The sequence below is a fragment of the Glossina fuscipes genome, unplaced genomic scaffold, assembly GCF_014805625.2.
Source record: "Glossina fuscipes isolate IAEA_lab_2018 unplaced genomic scaffold, Yale_Gfus_2 60, whole genome shotgun sequence".
Classification (NCBI taxonomy): domain Eukaryota; kingdom Metazoa; phylum Arthropoda; class Insecta; order Diptera; family Glossinidae; genus Glossina; species Glossina fuscipes.
The window spans coordinates 5,119,885-5,142,200 of record NW_023998432.1 but is presented as its reverse complement, the minus strand read 5'-3'; the positions used below and the strand labels follow the sequence as shown (position 1 = coordinate 5,142,200).

At 33.7% G+C, this 22,316-nt stretch overlaps 1 protein-coding gene across 4 annotated transcripts in view; it reads right to left on the bottom strand.

Annotated features, from left to right (window-relative positions):
* The window catches only part of LOC119637561 (double-stranded RNA-specific editase Adar), a 129,811-nt gene that overhangs the window by 70,731 nt on the left and 36,764 nt on the right, over positions 1-22,316 (bottom strand). For 2 of the 4 annotated variants that reach the window (XM_038033653.1, XM_038033654.1), the window contains exons 1-3: positions 19,726-19,819; positions 13,603-13,687; positions 11,329-11,483 (exon numbers count right to left, since the gene is read on the bottom strand). In XM_038033653.1, the coding sequence (XP_037889581.1) occupies positions 11,329-11,483; positions 13,603-13,663 (216 nt within the window). In that variant the 5' untranslated portion in view covers positions 13,664-13,687; positions 19,726-19,819. Of the gene's footprint in view, positions 1-11,328; positions 11,484-13,602; positions 13,688-19,725; positions 19,820-22,316 lie in introns of those variants that run through there. The other 2 variants (XM_038033655.1, XM_038033656.1) reach the window with 2 other exon arrangements.

The following is a 22,316-nucleotide window of genomic DNA, read 5'->3' as shown; positions in this document are numbered from 1 at the left end:
GAAGCATGGGGCAAATCGGACCAACGACACCTCCGCAGGGAAGTCAAAGTTAGAAAACGTCTATTTTCAAAAGAACAAAAATTTCTACAACAGATAAAATTCTCTACAACAGACAAAATTATGAGAATTTGCAGTTATACTATATGGAGGATCCTGCAGTACGTGTACCAAAATAATCGGCCACGACAACCGGTTACTATAGTATGCCAAAGTTTCATTTTTTTTTTTCGTCAAGACTTTTATAGCGCCCCAAAGCAAGCTTTCAAGGGCCCCTTAAATATATACATTCTTGTGTGTGCTAAATTCGGAATGTACCTAGAATGACTGTCTTTTCATCTCTCAACTTTTCCGTCTGTAATAGCTGCCCGTGTAATAGCTGTGGTAAGCATTTTTCCGTTCGCAAAAATACGGATGTCGCCTTCAAATTCAGCAAAAAAAAAAATTTGAAAATGGGCCGAATCGATGAAAGAACATGCCTAGAGCCCAGCAGAAACTGAGAAAAGCTCTGCTCTCTGGGTGTTTTGATCATTATTCAAAAACTAGACAAGACACACAATAAAAATTCCACCGCATATCCTGCAATGGCGTAAACCATTAGCCCACCCAATATTACAAAGTAGTTTTCTCGTTTTTGTTAAATCTTTTGTAGGATAAAAACGATGGGTATAAAAGATTCGGTAATTGCCCACAGACGACAAAGTGCTCATACAGCCAGTGCTAAATTAGTTAGCGCACGATGTCAAATTGTAGATTTTGCAGATAGATACGAATCGAATACATCTTTTTCACAACTACGAAGGATATGGTCATAATGGTCCTGTAGAAAAAGTGATATTGCAACAACAAGGAATACCGAAGAAAAAATGTCGAAAATAAGTATGAAAATTATATTCGGCTGTAGAGTTATCTTTCATACCCACAAGTTGTTTCTTAATAAAAAAAAGCATAAAAATAAGAAAAAAATATGACAATTTTGTAACTTTTCAATATAGGGTCGTCAAGTAAGTCTTTTTTTTTAATTCGTAATAAAAAATAAACTGCAAGTACATCAACACGAATTTTCCTTTATTTTAGATAGTGGTTTATGCCATGTTCGCTTAAAAACGATTTAATGTAAATGAACGCATCTGGATTTCGGTAAAATTCAATCTTGAAACATGAACTTTTGTCACTTTGCCACATAAATCTGTTTTTATTTTACCAATAGTACGAATAATCTTCATGAATAGGATTATTGACAGTTCGTGGTTTTTTGGAGCAAGCCAATGCTCTAACATAACGCCTTACCAGGAAATCTAAAAAAGCTACATCATACAATCTTTGTAGTTGGACCATTTCGTTCAAGCCACATATTGTCCAAGTGGAAATCATCTCATTTATTCCGTAAAAAAACAATTAATATGTTTCTGGACCGTTCTTCATTGATTGTAACTGCAATACCATGTTCATGTTAATAAATGACAATTCCAGCACACAAGCCGCAATTTTTCGCACGTAAAAGTCGCTTTTTATTACATAAATCCTTATTTACGAAGTGATCTAATTAAATATAAGCTTCATCCCACCTGCATTAAACGTGGACTCGTCGTTTTGGTAATAAGTTTGAACAATTTCTATACACTCTACAAATATGTGTGTATTGTATTCCACAATTAATAGCAAAGTTCAAACAATATGTCTCGTCTATCCAAGAAAAAGGGAAGAAAATCTGGTTATGGACGTCTCACATTAAATTTGAAGAATAACTTTGCTTTCAGGTTGCTTACAACAGACAAAACGACTGAAATCATTTCGAAAATAACCTAAGGCGCATGACCAACGTTATATACGTAGGAAGCTATATAAGCGCAGAGATTGTACTAAATAATTTTATTCCACTCCAAATATGTCGCTAATTATTTCTACAGCCTAATCGCAACAATAGTGCAGCATAAACATGATCCCTTAACATAAAATACCTGCAGAAGAACATAGTTGCCATGATCGAAGAGTTAATGTAATGAGAAAATGAAAGGAAAAAATTTAAAAGAGGAATTCTTCATTCCCAAGTCTCAGCTGCTAATGAAAAGATTTATAAACCGATTCAACTAATTTCTTAATTCGACTTCATAGGAGCACAAAGCGATAATTTGAGGGTAAAGTTCTATAACGCAAGCAATGTTTCTAATTGAACATCCGAAAATCCAAACACCGATGAAGCGGACAGGACGAAGTCGATTCGACTACAATGAATTAAAGAAGCAGCATTTTCATTACTTAAGCATTTTTCTTGCCAAAATCGATATTTGTGTTCAGTATTATTTGCCAAATTCCCCGAAAAAATGGATATAGAAATTTTTGAAATATATTAGAAAAATAATGAGCTGATCAGAGCAACATTGGGTGCGAGATCAAGGTCATTTCTGGTGAAATGGCTTCGTAAATAAAGAAAATTATGCCTTTGGAGTAAAGAGAATCCATATAGTGTTCCTAAAAGATCTTTGTGTGAACAAAAATTAACTTTCATGTGCGATTTGTTGGTTGAAAATTTAATTTTGGAATATGAAAATAACACCGCAGTTATTCGCAATGGCAAACGCTACGGAAACATGAATACTGATTTTCTGCTACATGAATTATATAATTTAAACTTGGCTTTAACAAGATGCCAACGTGCCATATACACCTCGTGATACAATGAAGTAATTGACGGAAATGTTCATTAACTGCGTTATCGTCGATGTGAACTATCTGTCAAAATCACGTAATACGACCCTTTGCATATTTTTTGTTTGGGGTTACCTTAAGGTATTGGTTTACTACCAAGGGCCACAACCTTTCAATAGCCTTATTTTGGAAAATTTTTGTGTCTCGTTCTGTGTCCCTGCCTAGTATGTTATTAACACTCTCCTGATCGTAAAAGTGTAGATATTTATGTATGCTTATTTAAAATTTGGTGAAAACATTGAAAGCTTTTGCTGCAGATTGGTATCTTCAGATGGGCCAGAGTGGTCAAAGCACAGGCCTGCACTGAAGCATAAACTAAACGCAACTCCATTTTTTGAAAAAAAAGTTTGCGGGTTTTTGCTCATTACTCACAAATTATAAAAGATAGAAGGGTAAAGCTTTCCACATTTACTTTACTCTAATATTTATGTGCAAAAATGGGAAAAACTGGCCCTGCCCAAACAAAGTTACAAGTGATTAAATTTTCTTTTTTATTTTTTTATTATTATTCACTTTCTTAAGTTTTATGTTTATTAATCCCAAAGTAAACATTCCTCAAATCAAGATATATTATTTGCCTAGCAATGCATTAATTCTAAAATAAATATGGTAGACCTGGTGGATTATTTATTTCTTAATAATATCAGCGATATGGGTATCAAATTAAAAGATTTGGAGAGTAGAATGCAACAGGCTAAGTGCGTTATTTGTGGTGGACGTCACGACGTAGTCAGTTAGTTTTTTCTTAACAATTTCTTTTAGTGAACTAAAAGGTGGAAAGTAAAACTTTTTATCAGTCACTTTATTATAACAATAACTAAATCGTGGGGCGGCGAAGATTTCAACGGGAGTGGGTTATCGAGACGCGGCTCTATCCGAATATAAATCTCTTACTAGTTTTTATTTTAAATTAAAAACAAGAACACGTATGTTATCAGGCCGTATGTAAAATTAGATTGTCATCTATTTTATTTATTTATTTATTTTATTCCACTTATACTAGAAACTCAACTAAACAAATAACAGTCGAGTTCAATAGGTTCTTAATGCAAAACTAATATTAATTAACAATAAAGCTGAGTATAAGCATAATAAAACAAATAAGACGGAAAAAAAAGAAAAAAAAGCATGTACACAACCAGCATAGGAGCACACTTACAACCGGTACAGGACCAAATTGCAAATGAACCCCTAAGCCATCGCAAACATGCATAAGCCTGGCAACTGATAATAAATTGACAATAATTCACTTTCGAAACGTAACGACTTTTTAAGGATAAAAGCTAGTTTAAATACGACATAGGTAATTCGCGCGTATTAAGCAATGTTGCTTTAATGGACTTTAAAGAGTCCGATAACGAGAATAAGTGGTAGACGTCATTTAGGTTCTTGCAAACGACTCTGAGCGGATTGAACAGCTCATAATTAGATTTACACTGATTAAGCTTAACCAAGACAAAATGCCTAGAGAAGCGGTTAGGGACATTAAAGCTTATTTCACCAAGTAATGAAGGCGAGTCAATAGTACCATATATTACTTTAATTAGAAAGGAAACGCCAAGAACAAATCTACGTTTCTCCAGAGACGGTAGGGACAGCAGAAGCAGCCTATTTTCATACGGAGGAAGAGCGGCAATCGGATCCCAACCCAAATTTCTAAGGGCAAACAACAAGAATCGCTTTTGAACTGATTCAATTGAATCTACGTAGCACCTATATGAAGGAGACCACACAACTGAGGCATACTCGAGTATGGGTCTAACCAAACACATGTACAGCCTTTTCGTAATGTAGGGATCATCAAGCTCTTTGGACCACCTTTTTATAAAACCAAGCGCGGACCTAGCTTTGCTAATCGAGAGCTCAATATGCAAGTTAAAACGTAACCTATGGTCAAATAGAACGCCTAAATCTGTAATCGAATCGACGTCCTCCAACTTATGCGCATCAATAAAATACTGAGTAATGAATGACTTTCTTCTTGAGAATGAAAGCTTCTTACATATAGTAAGGCATTTCAACAGTAAATTAAAGGCGATTAGTTCACTCCACCGATTTTTCAATAGAGAATAACGTTACCACTTTAAGAAAGTTGTGGATACCAAGTAAATCGCTTTGCGACTCTCTAATATACGCTGAAATAAAAAAAATTTCCTGCATGATAAATGCCTTTATTGAAATCAATTGTTAGAAATAGTAACAAACCATGAAGTTTTTTTTAAAGATATGTAATACAAAGAAGCATCATTTTTCTATCGCACACATATCCGGAAGAACGACTGCTTAAAATTTAATGCAATTTTAAGTGGTTTCTCAGCTATTGTAGGCATTGAAGTATTTGCCATAAAGCACACCCTTTAAAGAACCTTTATACGCCATGCGTACTTAGACCCACAAACACATACTTAGGGAAAGCAATATATAACGACTTCAAAGCCAATGTATGTGTGCCTTAGTGTGAGGCTTGGATATTAATCTAGCGATTGTGATAAATATGTTGACGGAAATTGTTTACATTTCTGTTTATAGAAAACATGTTGTTAAATTATAGGAAGCTACTTTCATTTAGAATGTTATTGAATATCCTTTGCAAATGACATGTCAGAATTCAGATACCCGACCACTATAGTTGTTGTTTCAGGTATTTTAAAATTTTGGAATTTTATACTGTAACGAGTTTCCTTAGGGTATGACTCAGTCAATCCAGGATTCGTTGCAAGAAAATTTAGAAATAAAATAATCCGGACCTCCGGGGGGAATGGTGTATAGTTTGTCACGATTCTAGCTACTTTGTTGCCGGTAGAGCATATATATTTTCCTGACAAAGAATAAAAAACGAAAAGGTCCCGTCGGTTGTCTACCGTCCGTCTGTCCACCGTAAGTCAGTCTGTAGTCGTCTGGCGTCTGCCCCACATATGCACCCCCCCCCCCTTTTCCTTTCAGCTACAGCAGTGGCAGCTGTAACGCTTAGCCACTCATCGGGGACACAAAAAGGAAGTAAACAGACTAAGATAACTTACAATATAATCCAGTTGGCGCCGGTGTAGTGTCTGCCTCTTTACCTGGTTAAGTCGTTGAGTGCTGGACCCCGGGTTGTGGCCATACCTTTATGTGTTTCTCGCCTTTTTCCTTTTCTCCCCTCCTTCTATTAAACTCCTTCACTTAGATAAAAACTGTAACTTCCAGTATTGTGTGTGTGCACGGGTGTACACGCAGTTGACAAGTAACAAACTGGAATCTTTTTCTGTTTTTTGTCTTTTATTTTTATTGTTATTTTTTTTTTCTTAACAAGCAAGTTTACAATAATAATGTTGAAGAACCTTTTGCAGTAATTTGGCAATAATAAAGTTTGGGAAATTTATGCACGACTTTTGCTTTTAGCAGCCTTTTTATCTGGAAAGGTTTTTTTTTTCTACATTATCCACTTGATAATACTTTTTGCTTCTTGTTTGACTAAAAATTCCGTATTGAAAGAAAGGTGCAGCCATTATTCTTGACTTGCTTCTCCTTCCTCTTCTTATGCTTCTTTTAATTGTTCCACCTTTTTTTTTCATTGTTTTTTTTTTTGTTACTTCTTTTAATAAAAACGGTTTAGATTTCATTTTTGTAGTTTAATTTTAGTTAATTCCAACTAAAGTCACATTGATGTCATTCACTACAAAAAAAACTTCACATTGGTTACTGTTAGTCCTTTTTATCACACTTGAAGGATAATTTCAAAAAAAATTATTTTTATTTATCCATTTTATGAAAAGCTCGAAAATACGTCCGAACTTCACCAGATTCCAAATAGTTCTCCCCTCTAACCTGAAATTAAAACGCAGACAGACCTCTCGTGCTTACTCAATTTCCCTCTTCTTCTTCCTGTTGCTCTCTCTATAGCGGCTTGCCGCTACTCTCACACAAGCAAGCAAAGATACCGCAAAATCATACGATCTCTTGCCTATGCTTGGAAGAGCAAAAGGAAAAAAAGGGAGTACCGCAAAATCATACGATTCTGCCTGTACTTGCAAAAGCAAGCAAAGATACCGCAAAATCATACGATTTTTGCCTGTACTTGTAAGCAAGGAAAACAGAAAAGAATAAAACAAACATATACCGCAAGATCACGTGATTTATAAGCAGTAGCACAAAATCGCATGATTTTGTCTAACGGCATGCCGTTATTCCGCTGCTTGCGGTTGATACAGACCGACAGACACCCTACCCGAGGTTTGTTCGCGGCCGTTACAAGTTTCCTAGATTTATTGTTTCCTCTTTACTGGAAAGAAGTACAGCAATGTGTGTAGAAATGGGCTATGGCAAAGAACCAGCGAGGTGACCCGACTTCTGGTGTGGCTTGCACGTGATGAGGGGTTAACTTCTTGTACTATTAAAATTTTCCTTTTGGATTATCGCGACGCGCTACAGAGAACGGAAACGGTGCTAGTGTCATTGCTGCTTAGGCCGCCAGTTCGTTTCTGGATGGTCCTTCGAGTGTAAAAAGAAAAGACGTTCCCCCCAGTCCTTCAGGGATGGCGATTAAGCTGAACCAGCACATCCCCTATCCGTAAGTCAGTTGTCCTAAAACGTCCTTCAGGGATGGCGATTAAGCTGAACCAGCACATCCCCTATCCGTAATGTCAAAAAAAAAGGGAGGTTTGTCATATTGTCTGTAACCAAAAAAAAAATAAAATAAAAAGCGTCTCTCAGTTCTTCAGGGATGGCGATTAAGCTAAACCAGCACATCCCCTATCCGTAAGTCAGTTGTCCTAAAACGTCCTTCAGGGATGGCGATTAAGCTGAACCAGCACATCCCCTATCCGTAAGTCAAAAAAACTCTCAATAAAGGTCAACTTGTTGATTTGTCCGTGGGCACTTACCTCCTTAGACGGCTATGACACCAAAATGAACGAGTCTGTGCGATGCGCTCTTCTTTTATAGCCTGAGTCTCACTCGCTTGTCCTATTGCCAACATGTTCTATGTGTTTACATGAGCTTTGAGGTACTATGCTTATGTGTATGCTTAGCTTAGGTTGGCTGTAGTCGCAACCTTAGTTACGACTTGCATGATCCTACTTGTACACAACTTAAAACCAACTTACAACTAGCTTATTACTATGTTTGTTCAAATGTCTACTCGCTAGGCACTCAGGTACCAAAACGCGTGATTCAATCACCGTTAGGTATGTGAGTGCTTTTTTTTTGTGTGTTTCTACATGTGTGATCGTGTCTTTGTACATTTTGTGTAATATTGTGTGTGTGATTGTGCTCTTTGCGCGTACGGGTATTGGTGTGCATTGCTATGTGTGACTCTAACGTTTATTTGTTTTGTCTGATCGTATATTCATTGTAGAGCATAAGGGTTTCTACCTGATTATATACCCTAACGGGGTTTATGCAGTAATGCGTAATATGTAAGCGTTTCTATCGTTCGCTTATACAGTTTTAAGGCATACAGATTTCTGTATGTTACTATGACCTAACAGTACTATAAAATCCTATGTGTGATTCTTTGGTATGTGCGTTTGCATGAGCGAGTGTGCTTATGCATTGCGAAGCATAAGGGTTTCTACATGCTTAAATGACTTAGCGGGATTTATACAGTAATGCGTATTACGTAAGCGTTTCTATCGTTCGCTTATACAATTTTAAGGCATATAGATTTCTGTATGTTACTATGACCTAACAGTACTATAGAATGGTATGTGTGATTCTTCGGTATGTGCGTTTGCATGAGCGAGTGTGCTTGTGTATTGCGAAGCACAAGGGTTTCTATATGCTTAGACAACCTAACGGTATTTATACCGTAATGCGTAATATTTACGCGTTTAAGGCATACAGACTTCTTGTATATGTTGTACTTATTTCGTATGGTTTTATACCTATGTTTGACTTGGGTTTGAGTTATATGACTCACAAGTTCTATGGCTTTGGGTTGTGTCGGACAGCTCATATTCATACCTATTCTGCGCTTTGGCGGTTGTGTAAATATTACCTATGGTTTTGTGCCTAAGTTCGTTTGTGTTGTATGATTTTACATGTTCTATGCCTACGAGCCATTTCATACAAGTTTTCTTCATTCTCTTTACCCTTCGTTTGGTGCTGGAGTGTGTGTTCCTATGGATTAAGTAGCGTAGGCCTGTGCAATATGTGTCTATACATTTTCTCTTTATACAAGTATGGGCATAGTTAGTGTGTGTTTTTATGATTTTAACTTTACAAGTATAATTAGTGGGTGTTTTTATGATTTTGCATTTGAAGTTGGACGGGGCTGCTCGTGTATTGTTCACAGAACGATGTGTGTGGACAGATCGGACTTGCTGACTGCGGAGTGCGGGTGGACTTTTAAACGGACGGACTTGTATTTCGTAAGGAAGCAAAAACGCTTCCTTATAATACTTATCGCAAGAAGATGCATTGGTTTTTGCACATTAGTAGTAATATCCAGTAATACGCGTTTGAATCTTACATACATACATCATTCCAACTCAATTTGCCTATGTCTGTCTAACGGTCTGTGCGCGAAAATCTTCAAAACTTTGCGTTTCAACTCTACATTTCTTACAGTTATGCGTATTTATGATTGACTCCAAGGTAAAAATATCTTCTTTCAGAAGGATTATTGTAGTGCTAACGCCATTGTGAAAGTATTTTGGGAAATCTATAAAATCGAACTAAAATCAAATGTATGTAAGGGCGTGTTTCCTGTTTTAATTTTTGCCAAAAAAAAGGCAAAAGATGAGCAATCTACGGACTATATTTCTTTCAAACATTACGTTTTGATAAAGAACACGTACAAGCTAAATAGGTTTATTTTTAAACTTCGCAAAGTAAACGACAAATTTCGCTTACCACAATTATGCTTATAAAAATGTGTTTTAGTCTGAAATCAATTAATAAGCCGTTAAAAAATTTTTATTTGCTTTAATCTTCAAATCATCACATAATCAGAGAGTGATAAAAATGAAGATACATGAAGAAAGCAAATTGTAGAACTGTGTGTTGCAACAAACACACACATTTATACTTAAATATATTTAGTGTATAAATCTGAATTATATAATAAGAAGTAAAAGCTTCATACGCATGCATATAGGTGAATAATAATAAAAACAAGCATCCACACGTATGCGGAGGCACATTTACCTACACAAACACAGCACTTGACATGACATTCTCAACGATTTTAACTTATAATCATTTTTTAAAAGCTAAAGAAAACAAGACCGAAAGCCATCATCATCCACAACAAAGAAAAAAGAGTACACAGCGCTAGCCTATGCTCTAACCATTTGCAAAAAATCTTCCAACTTCGGTAAAGTGTACATACGGTATATGTAGTAAGTACTTACGCATACATGCAAACATATACACATATTATCATGGTGAACATTAAAAGAGAAATGAAAACGAATAAGAGGAGTTATTTTCAAGCACAACAATTGCAGCAGTAACTATTGCAAGTAATCGTGATGGTAATGGTAGCACTAACATGAGTAGTAAAAGTTCGAAAACGATTAAGTGTAAAAGCAGACTTAATAGTTTGGATATGGAGCGGGGGTGGTGATTGGATAGAATGTAGGTGTGCTTGTCGGCTTTAATTCAATACATTCAAATTTATCTGTAAATATGCATATTTTACTGGCGTGAAGTTGGCCCACTGTAGGTAGCCCCTTGTTAAGAGATGTGCTACCTTTACGCTTGGTTCGCGCCTTGATAATTGAATAATATTGAACGAATAACGAAATAATTAGAAAACTAAAATAAAAACTAAAATAAAAACTAAAGCAAAAAAGTACCATTATAAGTAAGAAAAGAGATCTTTCTTCATGTTATAAAAAATTTAAAAAGAATTCATTGTATAAAATTTCCGAAAATTTACGATATATAAAGTATGTTATAAAAAAGTTTAACGAAGTTGTGCAAATTGCTTTCCTTGATATGTTTTAAACGACGCGTAAACCTATCGGAAAAACCTAATTTCATTATAATACGTAGACCCTATCACCGCTAAAATCGGCCTAAATTTGCCTTCACCATATACGTAAGACACCAAAATAATTGTAAAATATTTGGACGAAGTTGTGCAAATTCAGTTCTTTAATATGTTTCAAACGACGCTTATACCTATCAGAGAAGCCTAATTTCACTTTCGGTTTTATGATCGTAATTCAAGGCTTAGTTTGTTTTATGTGAGCTTGCTCCATAATATTTTGTAATTTTAATACCTATTTGCTGCTTGCTTTTTACTTTGCGATAACCTATTACTTAGCAAAGACATATATAACGAAGACGCGACCCTTTAAAAATGTGGATTACTGGGCAATTTTTACTTCGGTCATGTTTTTACATTCTATATAAATATATTTTAAGAATGTGAATAAATCTTGAATTCGAGAGGTAGTTATGCAAATATGATTTTTATTGTTTCTCTTTACAATTCGCTGTTTTCTGCCGTTGTTATACTCGTATACTTTAAAAATTTTTTAAAAATATTAACAGCAATGACAGCAACAATAAAAATTATATTCATTACACCGACATGTTCATAGATATATGCATACGAATGCATATAAAAATTTTGCACACACACCCTCATGCGGAATTTAAAAGTTATGATAACGCGCAGCATAAACTTACCTCAACAGATATTGTAAAAAGTGGTGCATGCACCGGACCCGTTTGCGATTCCAATTTATAAACAAGACCGTGCCGCAATTCATTCAACATTGCGACCGTATTCTTGGGTTGCGGTATGCGTTCTTTGCTAGCTCGAGCCTTTTTTTTGGGGGTAGCTATGAATTAAGAGAAAATTTTATAAAAATTACATAGTATTTGATTTTGATCGAAAGAAAAAAAAATTTAATTTATCTTATGTACAAAATTCTCACCAAAAGATTTTTATATGCAAGTCAAGTAAAAAAGAAAAACTATGTTTAGCAAACACACTTAGAAAATCACTATCATTAAGCTAAATTATATGATTAAATGGTTTTATCCAAGTCTTAATTGATATCTGGAAATTTTTGATTATTTTCTTGCCTTCTGTCAAAGGATGATGATATACTAAGGTAGGACTTAAAGCACTAACACAAACATCACGTACATGAGCATATGGTGAGAAGAACTGCTTCGTCAAAACCATGTGCGCAAATTGTTGTGGAAAGCATCAAAATAATAAATGAACAGTCTCAAATAAGCTTTGATGCCCCAATTGTCAAGGCAATCACCAAGATCACCTAATTTTTGACGTTATTGTTAAATTAAGAGAATGTAATTTGAAGAACTGCAATTTAAAGTCATAAATATGAAATATCTACAAATTGGGAATTATTCAATAGGAATAGGAATTGTCTGCAGTTCACCCTAAGAAATAACAACACGAATTTGTATTTCCCTAGAGGTTAGTGATCTGCATTGCACAACACATTCACACAAGCAAGCTCAGGTTAAGCTTTAATTTAAAATCATCATTTAGCTGGTCATGTGGGCATTGCCAACTTTGAAAGTCACTTTCCCTAAGCTTGATAGAAGAAAGATTTATGCGCCGCAACAAAAATACGGCCCACTAGATACTATCATAAACACTGTAAAAAATCTTAAGTCGAAATAGTTATACCGCCAAAATTCTATCAAAAAAGTTACAACATTATCACAAGAATTGGCAGAAAGCTATTTGCCTTCTTAGTTTTCTCCGCAAATTACTTGGTAAATGACTCACAAAGAAACTTGTTAACCTCTTTGAATGCTCGTCGATTGTACCTGAGGCGTAATTTTGTTTTGCGTATAGTCTAAGCACAACATAACACGTTAAATGGCCGTCAAACTTCACCACACGCGAATCCAAAATAACATTCAATTTTTATAGCTCTATTGGCACTGTCTGGCACAGCAGATTTATTACTAAGTTGCTCGTATTTAACTTTACAGATAATTAGAAATTTTGTAGCAGCAAATGGACAATTTTTTTAGTTATAACCTGTTTATGTTTTTTTGTCACATTTCTTGTGACGTTTCCAATTCTCGGCGTTGGGGCCTTATATTACTATATTTGATGCATCGCTCAGCTGTGCCACAATTTCATTCTGTCCATTACACCTCGCCGATAACATTGCATTCTCTTCTTCTGGTATTTGTACTAAAGAAATGCTCTCAACGATGTTTCTAAATATTGTCTAAGATGGAAGATTAATTTTAATGGCACTGAGTGTCAAACCATCTTTTTCACCAGAAAAAGAAGTCCACGTGTTTTGCTATATGGTATTCTAGAAATGGAGAATGATCAAAGTCGATTGTCACAAGCTATTAGGTGTTTGATCGCTATTTTAGAGAAAAAAAAAATTATTTTCAAGAAATACCTAGCGAATGTTGTTTAAAAGATAACTCTGTATATCGAAATTCCTTATTCGACAATGCATAGAATATTGAAATTAAATTTTGAGAATAAAATTTTAATAGCTAAGAGCGTTTTTCAAGCTGTTTTAATGTGTTCACAATATATAGCACAAATCAAGATATTATAGCTAACTACTGCGCTGACATTTACCAATTTTGAGACTTGGCATACTTGGCGTTCAAATCATATATGAACGTTTTAATTTTTTGAATGAAAAATTTCGCAACTTGTAGTTGTAGATTCCTTTTTATCCTTTTGATATCTTCAAATTATTCACTTCGTTATCATTTAATATACGTATTGTAAACGTTTTGTTCCCTTTTTACCCCGTTGTCCTAAAACCGGCGACTGAAAATCTACAAAATTTCAATATCTTTAAATTGAATGTTGCTTCCGGCAAACTAAAACAGTTAAATGGAAATCGCTTTAATCTGTTCTTAATGTAGCGGCAAATGTACGGTTTTATTATTATAAATATAAATGCTTTTTCATTTATTTTTAAAATAATTTTTACTCACATGAATATTTTGAACCTTCATAACGTCTCTTAGAAGGACTTTTGCGATTGTAACCATTCATATCGATAGACGGTGTTTGCACGCTCTGTTTATAAAAAAGTTACGATATAATGCATTTTTAAAGCTTTTGTGAATTAATAAAATAATTAAAATTGAACAATAATTAATAAAAATTACACCACAGATAATTATACATATTTTACATATAGAAACTTGAAAAAATCAAAAAATTACAGAGAAAAGGGATAGAATAGCGGTTAAACATCAAAAGTACCGTTGTATTATAATTTATTAACTTCTCATACAATTAGGTTATATTTTTATTTTTAGTTTAATCAATAATTGCTAATTAATAATATTTTAGGTGATTTATATTACGTTTAACCAATATATTGTTAATTTATCTGTGACAAACTTTTACTCGTTTTTACTTTTCAACATTTAAATACATAAGCACATAGATAGACACTTAGACACACAACATTGTTAATGTAAACAATTTTATTTAATTAAAAATTAGAACTGGATGCAGATATTGTCGCAAATATGTTCAGTGAAAAAAGCAGTAAATAAAAATAAAATAAAAACTAGAATCATACATACATAGACAATATTTTCCATTCACATGTATGTAAATGAGGATGATAAAAATTAGATATTCATGTGTGTACATATAAATAGTTTTGCAAAATTCCAAATTGTGAGATGACTTTAAGCTTTTTAAGACATAAAACTTTGCGAAAGGGTTTTACAATGTCAATAGATCCAGATCCCGATAAAATTATTGTTATTATTATTAATTTAGCCAGAGAGGTAAATTCAAGACTAAGATCTTAAAGTATTAACATCTAAGCTACAGGCTTTATTAAAAACTCTGCCACACTTGAGAGAGATTCAGTTGCTAATCGGAATCTTTGCTTTCGGCCACTCAGTCGAATTTTTCTACATTATAACTATCATCTGAAAAATGTATACTAATGACACGAATTGGTGCGATTAAATTACCTTAGCACAATTAGAAACAACGATGTGTTATTCTTGTGCCAATTGTGAGAATAGATTAGAGAATAGATAGATCAAACAAAAGATTTTATGTGTAGTAAAGGTTAAGTGGAATTGATCGCAATTACAGCAACTCCTGGCGAAAGTTATAGGGTAATTTCGTAGCTCGCGTGTCCCCCACATTCAATCGATGAATTATTGTACAACATTTCTATTCTTAAGCCCGAAACATTGTATTCTCTCAAAAAAATGGAAAAATTGTGCACCAATGAATAATATTTCAAATTAATGCTCTTTACCATTCCCTTGAAATAAGCGCTTATTTCCTTAAGTACATAGATCGGCAATGACTCATCTGTACGCATGGTGATTATTATATAGCTGTATTTGGTAAATTCGAAAACCACCGTTAAATAAGAGTACCAAGAGTTTTCATTAACGGTTTGCTCTCTTAATAATATTAGCTTGCGTTGCTAATGCTCACATCATCAATTAAAATTGTTTATTATTCGCCCAAATCTTAATTCCATAATGCAATTAACCCCCCTCCGAAGCATATTTGATTAGCCGACATAAGTTTCTGCATTGATATCAATCATTTTTTTGATATGAATATTTTATTTAAAAATGCAGAAGTATCAGTAGAAACGTTATTTTAGGCAATCACACCATAGCTAAATAAATATTTCAGATGAAATATGAAAGGAGCTAGTTTACAAACATTGTCTTAATAGCTAAATGCTTAATCCGTTTATACTTTCATTGATACTCTTAGGACGTCTAATAAATATAAAAAATGGTGGATGTGTATATAAGATATGCCGCAAATCAACTATAGGTTTTTTGCATGTTATAATTTAGTTTTTAGTAAAAAAGCGAAATAACTGAGAGGGTAAAATGTATATTAGAAGATATATTTTTCATTTTCCCCTATTTTTTGTACAAAGGACCCGCATAAGTAATAAACCAGAAGAAAAAATGCGAACAAACTAAATATTTTCAACACTTACAACAACAAATTATTATTCATATACAGCACATATCCAAATGCTTATTTAATGCTTATATATGTATATATATAAAAGATATATGTAACCTGCTGTTTATTTACTTACGTTTCCAAAAATAATCATTTTAGTTTTTAAATTAAAAGCAATTTTACCATAGCACATAACTATTTTTATTGTTTTTGTTTAAAAGCTAAACTGTTTGTTTTTGGGTATAATACAGAAGAAAATAAAATAAAACAAAGGGTAAATGCACGCTTGTCGTTCTAACGTCGCATGGCTTGAGACATGATTTGCAAAAATTGATGTAAAAAAGAAGTTGTTTAAACCTTTAACACAACTCTTTCTATAAATGATGATTAAATACTCAGAAAAACGCGAACTATTCGTTCGGACTGCACGGCAAAACTCATCGGACATCCCCGTTCAAGCTTGAGGCAGACAGATTATTTACTTATTCTCGTAAGGGAATGCATTCTAAATGGTTTACTCAAAATACGCAAACAGTTAGATAGACAAGCACAAAGCAAATTAGATAATTTCCTTATGAAATGCTGCTCAGCCACAATGAAGGGCAGCTTTCATAGCAGCACATCATAGCTGATAGCTTCAAAATATTGAAGCTATTCTAAGATCTTGTGCAAAAAAATTAACTGCGGAAACTAATTATGTTAAAAGTTAATGTGTCGTGAAGCAAACAAGACAAAAGTTTTGGAATTCTCAAGTTTGATAAGAAAATGCTTCGTAAAATTCGCAGTTTGTAGTAAACAGAGACAAAAGCCTTAGGTACACTGAATGACAGCTTACGCTCATTTATAATACAGAGCTAAGAAGTGATAGAATAAAAATTCGAACGATACCTTTACCCGCGCCGTTAAAATAACAACTTCCGCTATCCTCTACTATACCACAAACCTTGAATACATATTGTAACGATATCAACTTCCACACAATGATGAGTGTCCAAGATTGACCCGGGCTAAAACAATGAAAGCTTTGCTTCACCGCTGCTTCTAATGCATATTTTATTGTTAAGATGAATTTTTTGTTGTTGTTGGCTTTTTAATTTGTAGTATTTTATAATAAATTTATGAAACAATAAGTGAAGCGAAAACGATTTTTACATAAATTATTTGCATTATCATTATTATTATTAAGTATTATTATTATAGTAACCTGAACTGAATCTTACCTTTTTACGTCTATGTAAACACTGACATATGGTATGCAGCGCTTATCTGCTTCTTTTTTATTTATTTATATACATATCATTCTTAACAGCGATATGATTTTAAATTGACGCAAAGTACCTCCACTGCTATGTAATAAGAAACATCGGTAAATGTAGCTCAGAGGTATATGATATACGAAATCAAATAAAATTCTGTAATAACTATTTCCGCCATTATACCTCACAAACAAATGGCAAGTAATTTCATACTACTCGCCTATCCTTCCAAATAGTTTTAATTAAATGGATTCGGAAGAGAAACATTGAATAAGAACTTTTAATTTTGCATTTTTTTGCATTTTTGAGAGTTATTTCCCCCTATTATAGGAGACGCAATGAAGTTAGTATATCATCTGACGATTGTAGGTATTAAAATAAAGAAGAAAAAAAGTATCGAGTTTGCATGTATAAAGATAATTTATAAGAAAGTAATAGAAGAAAAGATATAACGTGATATTTTGACCAAAGAAACCGTAACAATTTTTGCACATAAAGATTCTTGTCCAATTATTTGTATGTAAATATTATAATATTAACATACTTGCTATATTAAATAAAATCATTTATGTAAAAGAAACTAATTAAAAATATAATTCAACGAAGCGTTATTATCGTCGAGTTAATAACGCCCCGCAGTCCATAGGGCTCTAATATTTATAACATGGCGAGCATTAACTGAAATTATTAAAAGGGAGGACCAGTGAATACTTGATGAAGTAATTTTACAGAAAACTTGCAGTTGCTCAAATAGAAGAACCACTACGAATTCATTACGTACGATGGTACGAATTCATTTTTAAAATATCAGAGTCGTTGATAGACGAGCACACTATAGTGTGCTGGGTAATATTGTATCAATTGTAAGGGAAAACCTTCTATATTTAAGCCGCATGGCATAGTATAGATTAACTCATCCAATTGTGCACATTTCTTGAAGCATGCACTACATTGAACTATGTACCAAAAACTCCATTTACTTTTATTATTTTTCGTATTTAGTTTGAAGAAAAGTGATACGGTTACTCTCCACCGACCAAGGCACGAGCGTGCAACTCTTCAAACATTTAAGTCAAGGTGACGCCTTCAAAACAGAAGACAAGAAACCTGCAGGTGCTCCACTGAAAATATTATTCGGTGAAAATCCATGTCGACCGGAATAAAGATTTTCAAAATCACCGAGAATGTAATAATAAACGTTATGAATTGGATCGACTTTACTGGATAACCGAGCTCGCCTATATGTTTCAAAACTTGTTCAGGAAAAATTAGAAGCACTCACCTAAGAGATGCAACTCTACCCGCCGTGTACCAGCATTGATTCTTGGCTTGTTTAAGTCACGTTTCGGATCTTAGAAGCATTTCGTCCATAACGAATAGCTCCAGGAACACCCAACCTAGCGTATACGTCCTAATTGTTGTTAGAAAAAGGTTACTATAGATGAAAGTACCAAGCACACAAAGCTGAAGGTTGAAGTTTGAAAATATTAAAGCGATTATTGTTTATTTGACATTTGTTTATTAAATCGTTAAGTATTAACAAATATGAAAATTAACATGAAATTGGTTTCGATTCCATAATTCTTTTAAATTTTTTGAAATTTTCGCGACATTTTGAAGTTTTCTTACAACAGTGCGCGTATGCGCGGGCGGAATGCATACCATTCATGGAGGCCCGTGGTAATTAAAAATATATATATCCCCGTCGCCGGCGTCAGAATGGCGAAAATTAGATTCAAGCGTCCGATTATATTACGCAGTAAAAATCGGGCAGAGAAAGTATCGGTAATACTTTTACTCTAATATTAAAAAATTTTTAATCCAAATAAATTACTAGTCGATAATCGCAGCTCGTTATTTATTAGCAAAAGTGTTTCTAAACTGTGCTTTTGTACGTTAATTTTCTATATTGTTTCTATTTTTTGGTTCCTTACACCTTTAGGTTCCATTCGTGCAATTGAATCCTGTTGATTACAATCTAATTATTTATTTAATTTTCATTTAATTTGGGAGCTTCAACAACGTAGAATAAGAAAGACGACCCGGGAAAATGGATCTCAAGCTAACTAAAACGGCACAATATATATTTTGTGAAATCTTTGACACGAATATCTGGTGCAAAGAGCGGAAACACTTACTTCTCACAGAAGACATGGAAACTTGTTTTAACTCAAAAGAGTTTTAAATAAGGAAGCAATAGAAAACTACGTTTCGAATTGTCGCCAGTTTCGAGTTAGTGAATAATATAAAGGTGCTGTGCCTTTATATTAAAGAAAAGAGACTTATGATAAAAATCCTTTCTATTTACTTGCTCGGACCAAGACCGTATACGGCTTTTGCATTTAATTCGTCTCTTTTTACCTCTTATTAACAAAAGATCTTTATGACCGCTACCAATAGCGCTTAGTTCTTTACGATCGCTAGTCAAATGAGTTTACCATACAAAAAGAACTAAGGCAAGCATTCCACTTCCGAGAGTACCAATGATTGTTATAATAGGAGAGTGCAGCATTTAGCCAACATATCAGAAATATTATGTCATCCACATTGTAATGTAGGTAGAACTTACCATGAGCCGAAAGATACTCGGCCTGTCAGCGGTCAGCCTTGAAGGCACCTCACAACGGCTTGCCTTAAATGTAACTAACAGATTGTACCACTTACAACTATAAAGAAAAAGAAAATCTAAACGAAGCTATATATGAAAGGTGGAATTTGGCGTATTCAATGTCAAATGAATGAACATAAAGATCAACGAACTACATAAGTTGACTGATAGGAAACGTACTAAACGAAACAAACCATTGCAACCAATGCATTCTCCTTTTGTTTTTTTGCTTTTTGTTTTGATTTATATTGGGCCGAGAAATAGTTTCATCAACTTACTTTGCCATATCTAGAAAATTTTATACTCCGCCGATTGTACGGATGACGCTGGTTCTTGAAACGTAACCACTGTTCAATAAAAAATTTTTTATGAATATAAAAATCCGGGAACATCATTTTATTAAAAAAGAAGAGCCGTATATTTCATAAATTTTAATTTTAAATAAAAATTTTTTGCTTTTGCAATTTCTTCGTGAACATGTGTATAAACAGAAGACACAACAATTAGCAGCAAAGTACAAATTCGAACTGAACGCCAAATTAATAGATAACTAAAATATAAAAAAAAAAATTGCAATATTTTCTTTTTTGCGCAAAGTTGACAATTTTTAATAAATGTGCAAATTTTTAAATAAAACTGCATAAGAAAACTACGAATAGATGAAAAGCCATAAATTCACATAAATCAGAAAACACTTTACGTGAGGTGTAATTAACAAATTTATGCCATGTTGCTGCTGCCGCATTGGATCGTTGATTAATTTATAAGAGCGAGACGAAAAGTAGGAGGTAGCGACTGTAGTGGAGATCGCAAAAGAAATGAAATATACAAAAAGCCAACAGGAGAGACACAATTTTAAATGTTTCTATTTTAAAATAGACGTGAAAATAAACAAACAAAAGTTATTAAATCATTGATAAGATACATTATTAGCAATTTGTTATATTTTCGGTTGCACTTTAAAAATGTAACATTAGTCAATGTTTGCTTTCGCACTAATTATATACACATACATATAATATAATTAAAGTTACATAAAAAAAAAATGTACGTTGACTACACAAAACATGATAACAACTCAGTTCATATTTATGATTGAAATAAAACGACAAATGTTTTCTAGTGTGCATCACAGCCTATAGGATATCGCCACTCTACGACAGTTCAATACAGCTGTCGCAGACACATCAAAATATCAAAAATCAGCATCATCATCATCATCACCGTCCTTATTAAAAATAAGATCGTTGACCAAACAGTAATCGCGATAAGCCGTGACTGTTTTCATATGCAAGAGAAAGCATAAGTGTTATTAGGCTCTGCAAAATTTTTTGAATTTCGGTCCAATTAGAAAATCTTGCAAATTGATTTTTTATGTCTTTTTAAATCTTTTTTTTCAAATTATGCCTGAAGATGGGCAACTAAATTTTAAGCAAACCAGAGAAGACAGAGAAAGAAAAGGAAGAACGACAGAAAAAAACAAAAAAGCGAGAAATTATATCTTTAATAATTTTGATGTAAAAAGTGGTTGAAAAAGTCAGAATTTAATTTACCAGCAACAAGATCGACAGTATATATTAATGAATTCAGAGACACCGAAAGAAAAAGAATCGAAAGCAAAACTCCATGTCTCTATAAGAGCAAGTTGAATATTGGAGTGAATATTGGAGCTTTGATGTTCAGAGACAATGCAAGAATCAGACGGTCCCTTTCATTCCTAATAAGAAGAGAAGTTATGCAAGTGATGAATTTTTAATGGGAACAAGTTGTGAATTTAGTAACTATATTTTCTGTGTGCCACTGCAGCCTATCTCTCTACACGGTCTATACACAGCTTTGGTAAGGCCTTTAGTTGAATACACGTCTGTCATTTGGCCTTCCAGTTACAATTATTACATGGATATGGTGAAAGGAATCCTGAAACAATTTACGGTGAGACAATAATAGAATACTACCTCCCTATGAACTGCATTTATTTTTATTCCATTTACCAAGTTTTAAATGTTGGTTGGCTAGCACGGCAATGGTTATGCATTGCATGTTTGGTATGCATTAGGCCAACGGGGTAGGAAAATCGGTGTTTATGGATGGCATTGAAAACAAGGAGCGATTTTTAACGATATGGAAGGAAAATTCAAAAGAAAGAGGGGACAAACTTGGTGTTTTGGAAACATTTCAATTCTACCAAGCTTAAATCCCGCCTAATTCAAGAATGGCCTTTATATAAGTGGCCCAAAGTGGTTCATTTTCTTCTAAATATGACCAAGTATGAATCCGATCAAAATTATGTGGGGTGAATTCGACCGCCATGTGCGAAAACTCTCAATCTCTGCCATCCAAGTCCTGAAAAATAGACGATAAGAGGAATGGAGTAAGATCCCTGTTTCCTACACAAAGAAAATTATAAAAAATATTTCAAAACGTGTAAATGACATTATTAAACAAAAAGGATACCACTCTAAATATTAATTTTTAATAGTATGCTGTTGTTTTTCTTCATATCCTTACTTACATCAAAAAAACACAATATTAACGATGCTATGCTATAATTATGCTGTTCCTGAGGTTGTTAAAATTGTTTAAATTTCATGTATACTGGAATATGGTTTTGTTTGGGAAATGTATTCCCTAAAAGAAAAAATAGTAAAAAAAAAGTTTTAGTTTGGACAATGGACTAGGTTTAACAAGCGTTTACTTTTTGTCGAGCGGATAAACCCAATATTAATGAAACTGACTGTATATAAATTGTTGAGGATATCCTACAGTCAACTGTTTAAGGAAATCAACAAACAGTATGCCGCAGTATACCGAGCGAGAAGCTAAATTAGGCTTGGATTGTGCTTTTTAATGCACGCAATCACCTTATTTA